Source organism: Copadichromis virginalis, linkage group LG11, assembly GCF_057382275.1.
Source record: "Copadichromis virginalis isolate Kocher_CV1m ecotype Utaka linkage group LG11, C_Virginalis_male_GT1.1, whole genome shotgun sequence".
Taxonomy (NCBI): Eukaryota; Metazoa; Chordata; class Actinopteri; order Cichliformes; family Cichlidae; genus Copadichromis; species Copadichromis virginalis.
The window spans coordinates 38,504,699-38,522,093 of NC_140628.1; the positions used below are offsets into that span (position 1 = coordinate 38,504,699).

Genomic DNA, 17,395 nt, shown 5'->3' on the forward strand with positions numbered 1-17,395 from the left:
CCTCTGTTTTTGCCAGGTAGAAACGATGGAGTCTCTCATTCAGCTGCTTTCAGAGACACTGGGGAATCTGAGTGACAGCGAGCTCATGGACTTAAAGAAAGGCCTCAAGAGGAAATATAACTCAGCCGTCCCATGGAGGTTGCTGAAGGTGGCAGACACAGTGTTTTTAATGTTACAGGCTTATGGCCAACAGTCAGTAAAGAAAACCATGGAGATGAAGATGACGGATCTGACTCAGCAGCTGTCAGACAGCAGCTCAGAGCCAACAAGTAAGTAAATAGTTAAAAATACCAAAACTTGTTCTCAACATATTCCCTCATCCTCTCTGTGCAGAGCTCAGCTTTTATTCAGTAAGATGCAGAATGACAATCATAATGTAATCAATTAGACTGGATAAGCTCTTTGGGTGGCTCGGGCCCATCGTCCTGTAGGCCCACCACCTGCAGGGGGCAGTGCAGTGGGTGGGTTTAACATGTACTGAGTGGTGGTCAAAGGCAGAGGCCCTTCTTATCCAATTCTCAGTTATATGTGTGTCCTCAAAAAAGTGATTCATTTGCCTGAATAATAATAATAATAGTGGTCTAAGGAGCTTGGAAAGAAAAGCATGTGAGTGGGTGTTAAGGCGTCTGGGAAGGATCTCAACACTGGATTATAGATGGCAGACAGTTGGTGTCGTAAACCACCGCCACTGTTCAAAGATGGTCGCTCACAGTGGACAGAAATGGCTTCTTTCACTCCTCTTTCAAACCATCTGTCCTGTCTGTCCGTGTGTACATTGGCATCCTCGAGGATGCCAATGTACACACGGCTTATGACACCAACTCTCTGCCATCTATAATCCAGTTCTGAGATCCTTCCCAGACGCCTTAACGCCCACTCACATCCTGGGGCGTCTGACCTCAGGAAATCACATGATAGGGTGGGGCCAGGTTTCACATTGAGCTCACCTGAAACCCTGGCTGATTGTGACCCACACCCGTTTTCACACCTTGGCTCATGTGATTAGGTAGAGGATCATCAGGGGGTCCTTTGTCCGTCTTTGGGGGGAAACTCCCACTGGGTTTAAATCTGGGACTCTCCACCATTTGATCCTAGAACTGAAGAATCAGAATCAGAATCAGAATACTTTATTGATCCCTGGGGGAAATTATTTTTTGTTACAGTGCTCCATTTTAAACCAACATTAAGACAAGACAGACAATACACTAACTAAGAATAGTACAATATATACATATATATACATACATACATACATACATACATACATACATAAGTCACTCATAAATAAATAGTTGGAAAAGAAACATGTGTAGTTGTAGCAGTAACCAGTGTGTTAAGTGGATGCGTTGTACAGGGAGCCACAGGCAGGAATGATTTCCTGTGTCGTTCAGTGGTGCTTTTCGGTAATCTCAGTCTCTCACTGAACGAGCTCCTGTGACTGACCAGCATGTCATGGAGTGGGTGGGAGGTGTTATCCAACATTGTCTTTATCTTGGACAGCATCCGCCTCTCCGACACCACCTTGAGGGAGTCCAGCTCCATCCCCACAACATTGCTGGCCTTACGGATTAGTTTATTAAGTCTGTTGGCATCTGCGACCCTCAGCCTGCTCCCCCAGCATGCAACAGCATAGAGGATCGCACTGGCCACAACAGACTCATAGAAAATCCTCAGCATTTTCTGGCAGATGTTGAAGGACCTCAGTCGCCTCAAAAAATAGAGACGACTCTGGCCCTTCCTGTAAAGTGCTGTGGTGTTTTTAGCCCAGTCCAGTTTATTGTCAATGTGTACTCCAAGGTATTTATAGTCCTCCACAATGTCAACACTGACCCCCTGGATTGAAACAGGGGTCAAGTGTTTCCTGGTCTTCCTGAAGTCCACGATCAGTTCCTTGGTCTTTGCCACGTTGAGCTGCAGATGATTCTGCTCACACCACGTGACAAAGGAGTCGACCACAGCCCGGTACTCTGTCTCATCATCCCTGCTGATGCATCCAACCACCGCAGAGTCATCAGAAAACTTCTGAAGATGGCAGGTCTCTGTGCAGTGGCTGAAGTCTGTGGTGTAGAGGGTGAAGAGGAAGGGGGAGAGGACAGTCCCCTGTGGTGCCCCTGTGTGGCTGATCACCTTGTCAGACACACACTGTGGGAGACGTACATATTGTGGTCTTCCTGTCAGGTAATCAACAATCCAGGACACCAGAGAAGCATCCACCTGCATCGCTGCTAACTTATCACCCAGGAGGGTCGGCCTGATGCTGTTGAAAGCACTGGAAAAGTCAAAAAACATGACCCTCACAGTGCTCGCCGGCTGGTCCAGATGGGTGTAGACACGATTGAGCAGGTAGATGATGGCGTCCTCAGTTCCGAGACGAGGCTGATAAGCGAACTGAAGGGGATCCAGATGTGGTCTTACTATGGGTCGCAGCTGGTCCAGGATGAGCCTTTCCAGGGTCTTCATGATGTGGGAGGTCAGTGCCACGGGCCTGTAATCCTGGGGGCCACTGGGACGTGGCGTCTTTGGTACAGGGACGAGGCATGATGTCTTCCACATCACCGGGACCCTCTGCAGACTCAGACTCAGCATAAACAGTTTATGAAAGACTCCACACAGCTGGGGGGCACAGGCCTTGAGGACAAGGGGACTCACTCCGTCTGGTCCAGCAGACTTGCCTGAGTGAAGTCTCCTCATTTGCATCTCAACCTGGTATTGAGTGAAGGTGATGGGTGGGGGAGGGGTGTCAGGAATCTCACAGGAGGCAACATGTGAAGAGAGAGGCTGGCACAGTGGTGTGGCTCTGGATTCCAGGCTGACTACAGGTGAGGTTGTGGGGGAGTGAGCAGACACTGTGGTGTCGAATCTATTGAAAAACAGATTCAACTCGTTGGCTCTATTCTCACCTCCCTCAGCTCCCCTGCTGTTGGTTGGCCTGAATCCAGTGATGGTCTTCATGCCATGGTCTTCAAGAAGCTTCTCGGATGAGAGGTGAAACGTCTTCAAGCAACTTAAAGAAGTCCAGACACTTTTCTTTCTAAGCTCCTTAGACTACGATGACCTGGATGACTGAGAACCTTCACAAACAATAATAATAATAATAGTGAATACACAACAAGGTCTTCACACTGTGAATGCTCAGGCCCTCGTTACTAAATGTATCTGTGTTTTCAGAATCAGAATCAGAAGAATCAGAAGGGTTTTATTGCCAAATGTTGAGCAGGTTTACAACATTAGGAAATTGCTGCGGTGCTTCAGTGCAAACATACTGTCATAAATGCTTAAATAGACATGAAAATAAAAATAAGAATAAGAATTAAAACTGCTATGTAGAAAGATATATACATGAGTGCAGGTGGTGATCAGTGCAAACACAGAATGATGCAGTGAACACACTGCACTGCACATGACAGTGCAGTGTCATGTGTTTGTGGTGCGAACAGTCATACGGTTATTGTTCATGTGTCCGACAGCAGAGGGGAAGAAACTGTTCTTATGGCGAGAGGTTCTGGTGTGAATGGACCGGAGCCTCCTGCCTGAGGGGAGCAGGTCAAACAGACTGTGTCCAGGGTGAGAAGGGTCAGCTGAGATCCGAGCTGCACGCCGCAGTGTCCTGGAGGTGTACAGGTCCTGCAGAGATGGGAGTCTGCAGCCAATCACCTTCTCAGCAGAGCGCACAACACGCTGCAGTCTCTGTTTGTCCCTGATAGTGGCTCCAGCGTACCACACAGTGATGGAGGAGGTGAGGATGGACTCGATGATTGCAGTGTAGAACTGCATCATCGTCCGTGTTGGCAGGTTGAATTTCTTCAGCTGCCTCAGGAAGTACATCCTCTGCTGGGCTTTCTTAATGACGGAGGTGATGGTGGGCTCCCACTTCAGGTCCTGGGTGATGGTGGTACCCAGGAAGCAGAATGAGTCCACAGAGGTGATGGGGGTGTCAGTCAGGATGATGGGGGGGAGTGGAGCTGTGTGCTTCCTGAAGTCCACAATAATCTCCACTGTCTTCTGGGCATTCAGCACCAGGTTGTTGTGGCTGCACCAAGACACCAGACGTTCAACCTCCCTCCTGTAGGCAGACTCATCCCCGTCCGAGATGAGTCCAATAACGGTGGTGTCATCTGCAAACTTGATTAGCTTGACAGACTGGTGGGTGGAGGTGCAGCAGTTGGTGTACAGGGAGAAGAGCAGAGGAGAAAGAACACAGCCCTGAGGGGAGCTGGTGCTGATGGTCCGGGAGTCCGAGACATTCTTTCCCAGCTTCACGTGCTGCTTCCTGTCCGTCAGGAAGTCAGTGATCCACCGGCAGATGGGATCAGGCACATTCATCTGGGAAAGCTTGCCTCGGAGATGGTCTGGAAGGATGGTGTTGAAGGCAGAGCTGAAGTCCACAAACAGGATCCTGGCGTAGGTTCCTGGGGAGTCCAGATGCTGCAGGATGAAGTGTAGGGCCATGTTGATGGCGTCGTCTACAGACCTGTTGGCTCTGTATGCAAACTGCAGGGGGTCCAGGAGGGGGGCCGTGAGGGTCTTGAGATAGGAGAGAACCAGGCGCTCAAATGACTTCATGACCACAGATGTCAGAGCCACGGGTCTGTAGTCATTTAGTCCAGTGATCCTAGGTTTCTTGGGGACAGGGATTATGGTAGAGGACTTGAAGCAGGCAGGCACATGACATGCCTGCAGTGAGGAGTTGAAAATGCCAGAAAACACTGGGGCCAGCTCGTTTGCACAGTGTCTGAGTGTTTTAGGTGAAAATCATACATTATCATAGAAATGCCAAAAAATGTCTTAGTGTGGAAATGATATATTTTCTTTATAAATGTTGGCTTTTTTATCTTTAAGTTTTTAGAGAAAACGTGATTTCAATTAGTTTTAATATTTAAAACAGCAACAGAAACATTAATATTTAATTTTTCTTTATGAATGTTTGAATTTTCCAGGTTGCAACAATGGCAGCTGTTAAAGATCTGCTTCTAGAAACACGGGAGGATTTGAGTGATCAGGGTCTCAAGGAGTTCATGTGGTTCCTGCAGTTCACATGTTTTCAGAGGGGCCTTCCACAATTCCCACCGAGTACAAACAGAAAACATATAGTGAACGCGATGGTGCAAACATGTGGCCAACAGTCTGTGGAGGTAACCATTGATGTTTTCAGGGACATGCAGAGAACTGATCTGGTGCAGAGGCTGTCAGAGAGCAGCTCAGGACTCAAAGGTAAGAGAATAATTATCCCTAATAAAAAAAATTATCAAGAGTTGATTCAAAATCTTTGAACCAAGTCACAAAAACTGAACAATGGAAGTTTTTTTGTCTTCCTGAAAGAAGGCAGGAGGATTTTCTTCACTGAAGTGTTTAATAATAGATATTGTTAAATAAAACACAGACATTAATATTAAGATTACAAACAACTAAATTCTTTCCTTACACACTTAATTGTTTTCTGATCATTAACCCTGATGTTAAATAAGTTATGAATGGATTTAAGGTGGACGACAGACACTAGACAGACAATCATTGTGGAGCCTAAAGAGAGCAAATGAAGTAATAGATAGATGAGGTGTTGTTCACAGCCGGCACCTTTCTAACTTTGCCAGCATCGCCTTTAAAATCTGTACCTGATCCTGAGAGTTGTTGTTGTGGCGGCTGAAAAGCTGCAGCTGTGTGTGTTTGTAACAGCAACCGAGTGTAAGTATGAATAAAGATTGTGCTGAAAAGCATTAAACTGTGGACGAGTCTGCTGTGGGGATACTACACTTTCTTTTCTCATGGTAACCATGATATTGTAATATTTCTCCCAGAGAAACTTTGTGGATGAATGCTGGGCTGCGCTGAGCCAGAAAGTGAGTAATATCACCTATGACTGTATTTAAATGATGCAGCGTTCACTGAACATGTTCAGTTTAAAAAACTCCTACATGTAGAAAAGATAAACAGAAAGATTAAATTCATCAGGTTGGAATAAATGTTAATCAGGTGTGTAATTATCACTTACATCATTTGCTTGTAACTGTGTCTGGTGTAATCTAAACATTTATGAGACGTTGATGAGATAGAAAAAAAACCTGGAGAAAAGTCGCATTTACCTTTTTTTTCTCAGGTAGAAACGTTGGCGTCTGTTATTGAGCTGATTTTGGAAACCCTGGCTGGTCTGAGTTACTGGGAACTTGAGGTTTTCAAGGAAGTCCTGCGTAAAATTCATTACAAACATTAGTCAGACATCCAAAGAATCATCTACATGAGGACAGACCTGCAGGACACGGTGTTTTTCATGGTCCTGACTTACGGTGAGCGGTCAGTGGAGGAGACCATGGAGGGTTTAAACGAGATGAAGGGGACTGATCTGGCTCAGAGGCCGTCAGACTGCAGCCCAGAACCCAAAAGTAAGACAACATAGAGGAAATAAGTTAAATGAACTCTGGTGGTTAAGATGTCTCATAAGTAAAGTTTTTGTCTTTCATAAAAATATTGTAGAGAAAAGACAGATTGTTGTCCAAATCAGAATTTATGAGTGTTCAAGGAACAAAAAAATGACAAAAAGTGACTCCTTCAGTCTGAGAGACTGAATAACACAAACAGTGTCTATCATAGTTGAGCTTTAAATGTAATGTTGAAGATTATACAACTGTCAGTTGGTAAGTAAGTCTCTTGTGAGTGACTTTGAGCACTTTTCTCCTCAGAGAAACACTCTGTGGACGAACGACGCTCTGCACTGATCCACAAAGTGAGTCATGTCACATCTCTGATTCAGTACAAGACAGCAGGCTGAAAGTCAGAGGACTAAAGTATCATCAGTTCTCATGTTGAGTCATTTTTCTCACGATTTCTGCTTTTTTGTGATTATGAGAAATCATACTGAACTTTCTAAAAGAGCTTATTTGGATAAAATGGATAAATAAATAAATGTCCTGCAAATTGAATGACTTTTCCAGGTGGCAATGGTGGCAGCTGTGAAACAACTGCTTTTGGAAGCTTCGAATGATTTGAGCTCGAGGAGTTCAAGAGATTCCTGGAGTCAATTTTTATTTGGATGAGTCTGTCATACAAATCACAGAGTCCATCATCAACCAGAGCAGATGTAGTGAATCTGATGATGGATGAACTTGGTCATCAGTCTGTGGAGGTGACCAGAGAAGTTTTCATGCACATGAACAGAACTGATCTGGTGCAGAAGTTACCAGAGAGCAGCTCAGCATCCAGAGGTAAGACCAACATGCATGAGTGTAAACTCTGTGTCATCAACAGGTTTTTGTGTTGGTGGTGTCATGGTGGTGCAGTGGTTAGCACTGTGTCCTCACAGCATGAAGGTTGTGTGTTTGAGCCTCCTGGTTGGCTGGAACCTTTCTGTGTGGAGTTTGCATGTTCTCCCTGTGCCTGCATGCTTTTCCTCAGAGTGCTCTGGTTTCCAGTCCAAACACATGCTTGTTGGCTTTATTGCTGGTTCTAAATTAAATGTGGGTGTGAAAGGTTGTCTGTCTGTTTAAAACCTGAGGTGGACAGGTGTACCCTCTCTCATTATCACAGCTGGGAACCCCCAGTTACTTTGGTTGGACAGGATGGAGGGTTTCTTTGTTGGGTTCTTATGTCATTTTATTTAGTTTCACATGATTTTCTCTTTTAAATCATCTGTGTCGTCTGAAGGCTGATTCTACTTGGATGTGTGATGATGTTTGAATCCTCAGAGTTGATGGTAAATGTCTTTCCTCCTCAGAGAAACACTCTGTGGATGAACATGGAGCTGCACTGTTGAAGAGAGTGAGTGTGACTTTAACTCAGCTTTCATTCAGTAGATTCAGGCTGTAAATCATCCTCATCTTGAACATTAAACACGATGAAACAGACGAAGCATCTTTGAAACTGGATGCTTCTCACAGTGTTAATGTGGAGTCTGCAGCAATAATGTTTCCACTGACGACAGAGTGAAGGACTCCGCCCTCAAACCAGCGTTCGTCCCTGTACCATTGTTAATTCAGTGGGTTGGTTTCGCCCCCTGTTGGCTCTCCAGGAAACTGCAGGTCTTCCTGGTCGTTGACAAAAGTTTAGCGAATAACAGAAACACACAGTATTAAAGATTTATACCGTCTGTGGTAAATTACAGCTTAAAAACTTGCGTGTTCAGTCAGACATAAGTAGCTCTAGTTAGCATGTGAATGTGATGTTTACTTTGTGTAACAAGTGTCACCTGGCAGTTTGTTGCTCTCTGCCAGGTGATTGGCTGAAGAGCTGTGAAAAGGTAGTGGGTGTGTGGGGTGAAGTCAGCGCTCTTCTGTGGAAAAAACCAGAGGCAATTAATTCACTCGGGTGCGAGTGGGTATACTGTCGGTAAGAGACTTTTGCCATTTTTGTTTGGATCGTTTGCTTTTGCATGTGCCTATTTTTAATGTGTCATTGGACTTTTTTAGTGTGACCACGAATTTTAATAGAAGAATTGATCAAGCCCTAGATCGACTGCGCGCAGGGAAACTGATCAATATTGTAGGTATATTGAGTTTGTTTTAGCTTCATGATTTTGAATGGTTTTATAAAATTGATATTTTATTGGGTAATATTTTAATTGATAATGTTGTTTGTTTTTTCAGCTGTGCTGTCTCTGCTGTCCTTTTTTCGTTCTTTTGATTGATTTGTAATTTTGTTTTGGTTAGTCCGTCCAGCCGTAAAGGTGGTTATTGATTGAGAGTAAGTTGTGTAAGGGCGGACTAACCTCCCTTTTGGTTTTGTTTTTTTTTGTTTAATTGTTTGTGCCACTTCCCTTCATCTCCCAATCGCAGGCCATGCATAGCACTGATTCCCAGCTGCGCTGAGACCCGAATTGTTTGCAGTGTGTGCCACGATTGCAGTGTCGCTAAGCGGGGTGTGACGGGTTTCAGTGTTGTTATTTTCGCACAGTTTGTGTGGTAAGTCTCATGTGCAGCTGGGATATCAGCAGGATGTGTTGTAAGTCCTGTCTGGAAATGACTGGGAATAAGTATGTCTAACTCATGTAATAAATAAATGATCGATTTATTTCTTTGCCCCGTTTACTCATCCCTTGTCCTCGGTTACAATGGGATGTCCGCATATGTGGACAACAAATGCAAAACATAATTTAAAATCTTGTGCAGAAATTGTTCCGTGTTTTACCATCATATTTTTGAATGAATATTCTGATTTTCTGCCTCCCCCGTCCCTCCATAATGTACACTGCATTATTATTTGAATAAATCATTTGATAAAAATGAAGATTTTATTTCAAAGATTAAATTATAAAACGTTTTAATTAATCATCAAAATGAACAAGAAAAACATGAGTTTAATTTTGGTTTATTTTTTTAAGGACAGTAAATCTTTGTCACTATGTTTCAAGTTACAATAAGATGATGACATTGAAAAAGAGATTAATGAGGCTTTGGATGATTTATGGATAAAACTCATTCAGCTTCACGGCCCCGAGGATTCATAGTAATGAGAAAGGTACCCCTCTGCGTCCTTATGAACGCTCAGGATTCTTAATTGAAGCACTCCCCTTTTTATTCTCTTCGCGGCCCTAACCCTAGCATTAACCATCACCTTACATTTATCAATTTCAACCCGCTCTCACGCCTGGGAACGAGCAACATAGCGACGATTTGTCACATATATGTTACGTTTTGGGATGAAACGTGTTTGGATAAAAACATGGCTGATGACATCGCTGATTCATTTTTAACATATATAACATTTACATTTTTTAATATAAAACTTTCAAATATCCATAGTTTTTCCTGTAAAATGGATCAATTAAAGGAGCCACTGAGGAGCAAATGCAACACATAGAACAGTTTTTACAAAAATGTAAGTGTAAAATAAAACCCCCACAAAGAAAAGGCATCTAAACCTTTGTAATGTAATCATGTTATGTTCTGGTAGATATTGGTAGATCTATATTTGGTCTAAAAACTGTTTTTTCAACACATTTAATCCTTTTCACTGAGCTCTTTAACGAGAAATTTCTCATTTTTCAAAAGGATGTCATAGAAGATCTTTTTGCAGGCTGCACTAGCTTGCAGGGGACCACTGTAGAGCTCCCTCATCTTGTCCCGAGTGGTAGACAGAGCTCTAATTCTGGTATAAGTTCCTTGGTTGATAACTTCATTGTCTAGGAGCTCATCCAAAATGGGTGCGATGTTGCTCACTCTGTTGGTCAGCTGGACTCTGTGTTTGTCCACAAAGTTCTTGTCTGGAGAAAGAAAGGGAAAGAAATGAAAAAAGTTAAGGGTTGTTTATCATGTGAAAATTTTATTTACTTTATTCTCAGCTTTCATAACAAAATGCTTTAAAAAATTCATTTATTTCATAATTAAAATTCATTAAATGTTAAAAACACATTCGTTCCTTTTGGTCGACTATTTAAAAAGAACATAAATGACATCTTTCCTTTTTTCATCCAGACATTTAAAGATTATTGTATCTAGTTAATGTTGCAGTCTTCTCTTTTATTATCAGGAAATGAGGAGCTGCATGAGAGTGCATCTGCTTGGCAGTTTCAAGGCCTCGGGCACAAAGGTGAGAAGTAACGAAGTACAAATACAAATGTATTTTACCCGAGTCTTATTTTTTCTGACTACTTTTTACTTTTACTCCCTGCCTTTATAAACAAATATCTGTACTTTCTACTTCTCACATTTTCTAAACCGGCTCGTTACTTTTGCTTTAACGCATTTTAGTCGAGTTATTATTTCGTCACTGCGAGCCTCCAAACATCCAAACGATTTAAACCTGAAGAGAAACACATGGTAGGCGGTCCTGTTCGATTATTATTCACCAGAGGATGGTGAATGATAAAAAGAGAAAGTGCGACTGCCTCCGTCAAGAGCCAAGAAAGAGATACAGACAAAGGCAGTTACAGGGAGGCGAGTCTCCCCACCAGCAGCTTAAACTGATTTCTGGTGATTACTGGGTAATACTCTACAGTAAAAGAGACCCCAAACCTTTAAACCAGTCCAGTATCTCCTGTATAAGGGGTCATCTCAGCTCTAACACAACATAAATACTTATTATATATATGTAATTCTCTAACCTGCAACGTGGCCAGAAACTGGATGACACGTTTAATGTAAGGAAAATTGGAATATGGACGCTTGATGTCATTGTTTGATGCATCAGAGTTTAATAATGAGCTGTGTCATCTGATTAAACAGGTGTAGCCGTCATGTCTGAGATTTGGTTTCAGACCATTTCAATGCAATTTCAGAATAATGTTGAAAAATATGTTTTGAAATCTGGAATAAGCTACGTTCAACTGCGCCCTGCCATACGGGGTCACTGCAGATGTTTGATTTGGCAGTTTTACAGCCGATACCCTTCCTGACATAACACAAAGGGGGATTTGTGCCTCTGACTGGAATCAAACCAGCATCCTTTCCTCTCCAAGTAAACCATACTTCTGTTCAATGGAGCTCTTTTCTAAAACCTTTCTGTAATAAATGGTGCCATTTTGTTTCTTATCACAAGCTGATACCTAACAGCATCAGCTCCAGATCATCCTGTCTATCTGTGCTAGTTTGTTCTTTGTCCCTCCTTCAGTTTTTGTTAATTTGGGTTGAACCCAGGACTGTATAGGCGTTGGCTGAATAGCAGTGGTGTTCACCTTGGGGTGTCGGTCAGAACACACAGGACGCACAGATAAAGGTTATACCGTCTTTACTGTGATTCCTCAGCTTAACAGCACAGTACAGCAACACAGTAATGCAACCGCAGGCTTACAGAGTGGTGAGGGGTGTGGGTGTGTGTGTGTGGTCTGTGAACAGAACATATACAGAATACTGAATGTAATAAACATCTAAGTCATGAATTATGATGCATTAGCGTTCTTCGAATCTAACCAGAACTACAAATGGGAATTCCTATATGAACATCTACATGCACGAGCTTCATACACTACTCCCAAACCCTTACAGTACATGACATTGATTGCCAATACCCCCAACAACAATATATCACAAACACCAAATCGTTTAGCTTACAGCTAGCAGGTATGTAGCATAACAGGTAGCATTAGTAGCATGAACTAGCCACATAGCGAACGGGTCGATACACATTGCACTTCTACATCCACTAAATGTCTAATTGGCATAAAAGACTAAAACTGTCCTTTCCAGGCATGGCTCCACGTCTACTCACAGTTCTTTAGCGACGCACACAACTCCCACCGTGTGTAGACATCCCCTGCAGAGTCAGTCTGCCAGGCGGCTCTTGCTATGTGTTAGCTCCAACTCTGATCACTGGAACATGTGCTCAATAGTGCAACTGTGCTCTCTCGCCACAAGGCCCCCCCCCCCCCCCCACACACACACAGCTGACAGCCTTTCCAACATAGCCGCCCCCCAATTTGCGGTGCAAATTGGCCCCATGGAAAGGCTGTTTATACAGACGAGGGCTCCCCCACCTGGTCATCCTCATCCTTGATCGCTGGAAGCACAATCAGACGTACTATAGGCCGGGTGTATGTTTTGTCATGTATCTTCACCTCTGCTGTTCGGGTGTGGCCATCAGAACCAGTAAGAATCTTCGTCACTCTCCCAATCTGCCATGGGTAGCTGTGGATCCACCAGCAGAACAACCGCTCCCTCTGTTATGTCCTCCATGGGTCTCTGCCACTTCATGCGGGTTTGGAGATTAGGCAAATAGTGTCTGATGAAAGATGACCAGAACCTGTCCACCAGGATTTGCGAATGTCTCCATCTTCGCCTCCCTAGCGCTTCGTCTTCGGGATACACTACCTGAGGTAGGGAGCTGTCAGGCCGCCCCATGAGCAAGTAGTTAGGGGTCACTGGATCGATGTCAGCCACATCCGCAGAAACATAACCTAGGGGTTTGGCATTCAGGATACCCTCGATTTCCGTAAGAACGGTCCTGAGTACTTCCTCACTCACTGTTTGAGAGCCAACAGAGGTGTATAAGGCGTTTTTGATAGAGCGGATTTCTCTTTCCCAAGTGCCTCCGAAGTGGGGTGCTGCAGGTGGGTTGAAGCGGAAACGAACCTGCTGCTTAGCCAGTTTCTGCTGGAGGTCTGGACTCATGATGGAGAACGCCTGCTGGAGCTCCTTTTCCCCTCCTTTGAAGTTTGTCCCCTGATCCGAGTAAACTTCTGCCGGTTTCCCTCTTCTCGCAATGAACCTTCGGAAGGCCATCAAAAAGGAGTCAGTGTCGATGGATGTCAGGAGGTCTATATGGACGGCCCGAGTAGTGAGGCACTTAAACAAAATGCCCCATCGCTTCTCCCTGCGTCTGCCTATCTTGATCCAGAAAGGACCAAAGCAGTCCATGCCAGTCGAATAGAAGGCAGGTTTGAACAGCCTGAGGCGGGCAGGTGGCAGGTCAGCCATTTGCTGGGAAGCTGGTTTTGCCCTCCACCTACGGCAATCCATGCAACTATGTTGGTGCCGCTTAATGGCCTCTCTACCTCGCAGGATCCATACAGTCCGCCGAAGCTCAGCGAATACTCTCTCTGGGCCAGGATGACCGAGACGTGCATCCACATCTTGAATAAGTAATCTGGTATACACATGGGTGGGACCCAGGACCACAGGGTGTACAACAGACAGATCAAGGCTCTCTGCTCGCCGCAGCCTGTCACCGACCTGGATCAGTCTATGATTGGCATCATACTGCGGTGCTAGGCATAGCAGCCGACTGTTAGCCGGTATAGATTTGCCTGCCTGTAGTAGGTGGTAGTCCTCTGGGAAACAGTCCATCTGAATCTGTCTCAAGATCCGTTGCTCTGCCTCGGTGTAGGCCCCTGCAGTAGGTGAGTTACTCCCAGCTGGGTCACCCTGCATCGCTGCATTTTGAATCTCCTTAGCTGTGGCTTCTACTAATTCTGCCCATGTGTTGAATCGCTGGGCCTCTGGGGTTTGATTACCCGGGGTCGTGTTAGCCATATGACATATGGCAGAGCGTTTTAGCTCGGTGCCATCCTCTGGGTCTGATGTACCCAACGATGGGCAGGAGGGCCACCGGTCAGGAGGTAGGAGGAGGAAATCTGGTCCTTGAGTCCACCTATTTGGGCTGGCCAGTTCAGTGAGACTTTTGCCCCTTGTGATGTCATCAGCTGGGTTTCTTGTAGAATCCACATATCGCCAGTCATTGGGGTTAGTAAGCTCTTGAATTTCTGTAATCCTAGTGCCAACAAACACCTTGAAATGGCAGGATGTGGAATGCAACCAGTTGAGGACAGTGGTTGAATCAGACCACAACGTACATGTGATCACCTTGAACGTTAGCTCTGTCTGAAGTAGCTTTGCGAGCTGGGCTCCAGTGAGTGCCGCGCAGAGTTCGAGTCTGGGAATAGATATCTGCTTCCTTGGAGCAACCCGTGATCTGGCCATGAGGAATGACAGCTGTGCATTACCATAATGATCTTCTGATCTCAGGTAAGCCACAGAGCCATAGGCCCGCTCTGATGCATCGCAAAAGATATGTACCTCTCTTGCAATGTCAGACCGATCCATGTGCGGCAGTGTGTAACATCGTGGCAAAGTTAACTCTGATAAATGCACCAACTCCAACTTCCATGTCTTCCACTGGTGCAGCAAATCATGAGGTAACTGGGGGTCATCCCAATCTCGATGCTTGTCCCAGAGTTGCTGTACAATAATCTTGGCCCTGGTGGTGAAAGGAATGATGAACCCAAGTGGGTCGTACTGACTAGCCAGGGTTCGATATATGTTCCTCATAGTGGGCTCTCCATAGTCAATGTGTCGGTGCTTGAGGCTGAGGGTGTCCGTCTCACAGTTCCAGTTCAGTCCCAGGGTTGATTCATGCGCTTCTTGTCGGTCCTGTGACAGCCAGAGTTCCAGTTTGTCTGACCGTGCCTCGGATGGCAGATGACTAATCACTTCTGGCCTATTACTAGCCCACTGCCGAATTTCAAAGCCCCCGGAAGCCAGAAGCTGCCGTAGTTTCTTGACCAACTGCTGGGCTTCTTCAATCGATGGAACACTCTGTAGACAGTTGTCCACATAGAAGCACCGTTCGATGGAGAACCTCACCTCCTCTCCTGGTTCACTATGCAGGAGGACATGCCGCTGTAGCGCAAAGGAGGCACAGCAGGGACTACATGTTGTCCCAAAGGGAAGGACTTGCCATTCATAGCTGTGAGGGGGCTCATCCCGATTCATATTGCGCCAAAGAAACCTCAGGAGCGGTTTGTCTTCCGGGAGTAGGCACACCTGGTGAAACATCCCTTTTATGTCACCACTGATGGCAATGCTGTGTTCTCTGAAGCGCAGGAGCACTCCAACCAGAGAAGGGCTTAGGACAGGGCCAGGCAATAGGGACTCGTTCAGGCTAAGTCCCTTGTGTCGAAAAGAGCAATTAAAGACCACTCTATTCTTGCCATTGTGCTGGACCATGTGATGAGGTATGTACCAACTCTCTTGGCTCTGAGAGGCAACCTCCGGTTGCAGTTTGGCTACAAACCCAGAGGTCACCAACCTTTCAATCTCGTCCATATATGCAGCAGCCCTAACCGGGTCTTTGCTCAGACGTCTCTCCATACTCCTCAGGCTCGGCAGTGTCGCTTCTTGGGTGGCCTGAAAAAGTGGTGCATCCTTCCTCCTCAATAAGGGTGTGGCATACCGGAGCACTCCCTTAACCTCCACGCGCCTTGTTCTGGCCTCCAATATCTGAAGGGCTTCATGATCCTCCCTCGACCTTGTCACCTCCTTTTCACTCTTATATGGTAGAACATCCACTTGCCACAGCTTCTCCACATTCCTCTGGAGTTCAACAGATAGGGGGCTGCAGGAGGTATACAGACACTGCTGAGACTCTAACTGTGACTCAAGCGACTTTGCAGGCCCTTGCAGAGTCCATCCTAGTCGGGTTCGCATCGCAGCTGGCCCTCCTGGTGATCCAAAGCGCACAGGCTCTATAGGGTTTATGAGATGTGGGTGATCAGCCCCAATTAGCAACAGGGGCGAAACTCTGCTGAAGGTTTGTAGGGGCAAGTCCTTCAGATGCCTGTACCTTCTCTTGAGCATGGTAACTGGATATGAATGCTCAGCTAAGCCAAGCCGCTGGGCAGTGAAGGCATTAGCTATGTGGAAGGTTTTCTGGGGCTGCATGATAGGGGACAGTGTGAATGAAACGCAGGCCCCATGTAACGTTTGGATATCCTGACAGATAGTTCTCAAGGCGAGGTCTTCAGGTGTGCCTGTTAGGCCCAGTTGCTGAGCTGCAGAGGAGAGCAGCATGGTGCGGTCAGAGCCATCATCCAGGATGGCATAAGTGTTCAGAGTTTTGTCACCATTTCTCAGGAGAACTCTAATCACTTTAAGCAGAACACGGGTAGAATCTGAAGGTTTATCTAGGTGGAGTATTTCAGTTGCAGAGCTCACCAGGCAAGTACCTTCCTTCACACTCTTGACGTTGACCTCATGCAGGATCTGAAGGTGTTTGCCTTGACATAGGCTGCAAGCTTTCTTTAGATTGCACTGTGCTGCTTGATGTGATCTGCCACATCGCCAACAACGCTGGTTTGTCTTAATCCAGTCTATGATTTGAGCCTTATCAAAAGACTGGAATATGGGGCACTGACTCAGATAATGGTCCTCCGTATCACAGTAGGGGCAGTAAGCTTTCAGCGGGCCTTTCTTCTTGCTATGGGCAGCTGGTTTGCTGCTCACCGACTCGACAGGCTGCTTCGTCGGCAGATTCTCTGAGCCATGCAGGATAGTGGCCATGCGCTTTACTGACTTCGCCTCTCTCAGGCGCTCTGGTTTCTGGATGGCCCTCTCCTTCTGTCCTGTAGCCCCAAGCTGGGTACTGCTATCTTGGCACCATGTTTCCAGCTGTAACCAGTCTGAAAAGTCTGTTAGGTTGTATACTACCCCTGGATGGCGACACATGTGTCTCCGGAACTCAGACCTCATTTCAGCTGGCAGCTTACTGAGGAGCCGCGCCACGTGAGAGCCACATTTCAGTTCCACTTCGCCATCCGGACCCAGGGTCTTCAGCATACCAACAAGAGCCCGAATCTGCAGTGCGAATCTTTCAAAAGCCTCCACATCCCCGCGACGAATGTCCGGTGCATCCATAACACCAGCAATCTTCCTGAGGGCTAACTGGTGGGGCTGACCAAACTTCTCCGATAGGGCTGCCATAGTGTCAGTATAGGGGGATGGAGAATTGAGATATGCATCAGCTATGAGACGGGCTTCATCTAATTTCAAATGATCCATCAGTATCTGAAACTTGAAAAGCTCTGTCCCATCCGGTGGCAGCAGATTGTCAAGTGCCATCTTTAACCGGGCAAACTAGCTTGGGTCCTTCTTAATGAGATCAGGAATACTCGGAGTTGGACCCCTGTATGTTTTCTCTTGTGCCATTACATGTGGTGGCTTGTAGGCTGGGGATGGATGAGGTTTATATTGCGATGATG

General features: G+C 45.7%; 1 protein-coding gene and 2 long non-coding RNA genes across 6 annotated transcripts in view; 2 read left to right on the top strand and 1 right to left on the bottom strand.

Annotated features, from left to right (window-relative positions):
- The first annotated feature begins 4,912 nt into the window (after positions 1-4,912).
- LOC146699447 (uncharacterized) lies at positions 4,913-6,395 on the top strand. Its single transcript, XR_014922831.1, has 3 exons — positions 4,913-5,211; positions 5,796-5,837; positions 6,095-6,395. It is a non-coding gene; the product is annotated as an uncharacterized LOC146699447 (long non-coding RNA).
- Positions 6,396-6,950: 555 nt separating this feature from the next.
- LOC146699448 (uncharacterized) lies at positions 6,951-7,750 on the top strand. Its single transcript, XR_014922830.1, has 2 exons — positions 6,951-7,196; positions 7,706-7,750. It is a non-coding gene; the product is annotated as an uncharacterized LOC146699448 (long non-coding RNA).
- Positions 7,751-9,229: 1,479 nt separating this feature from the next.
- LOC146699449 (uncharacterized) overlaps positions 9,230-17,395 on the bottom strand; it is a 30,296-nt gene continuing 22,130 nt past the window's right edge. For all 4 annotated transcript variants that reach the window (XM_085472370.1, XM_085472371.1, XM_085472375.1 and 1 more), the window contains one exon: positions 9,230-10,189. In XM_085472370.1, the coding sequence (XP_085328496.1) occupies positions 9,927-10,189 (263 nt within the window). In that variant the 3' untranslated portion in view covers positions 9,230-9,926. The remainder of the gene's footprint in view (positions 10,190-17,395) is intronic.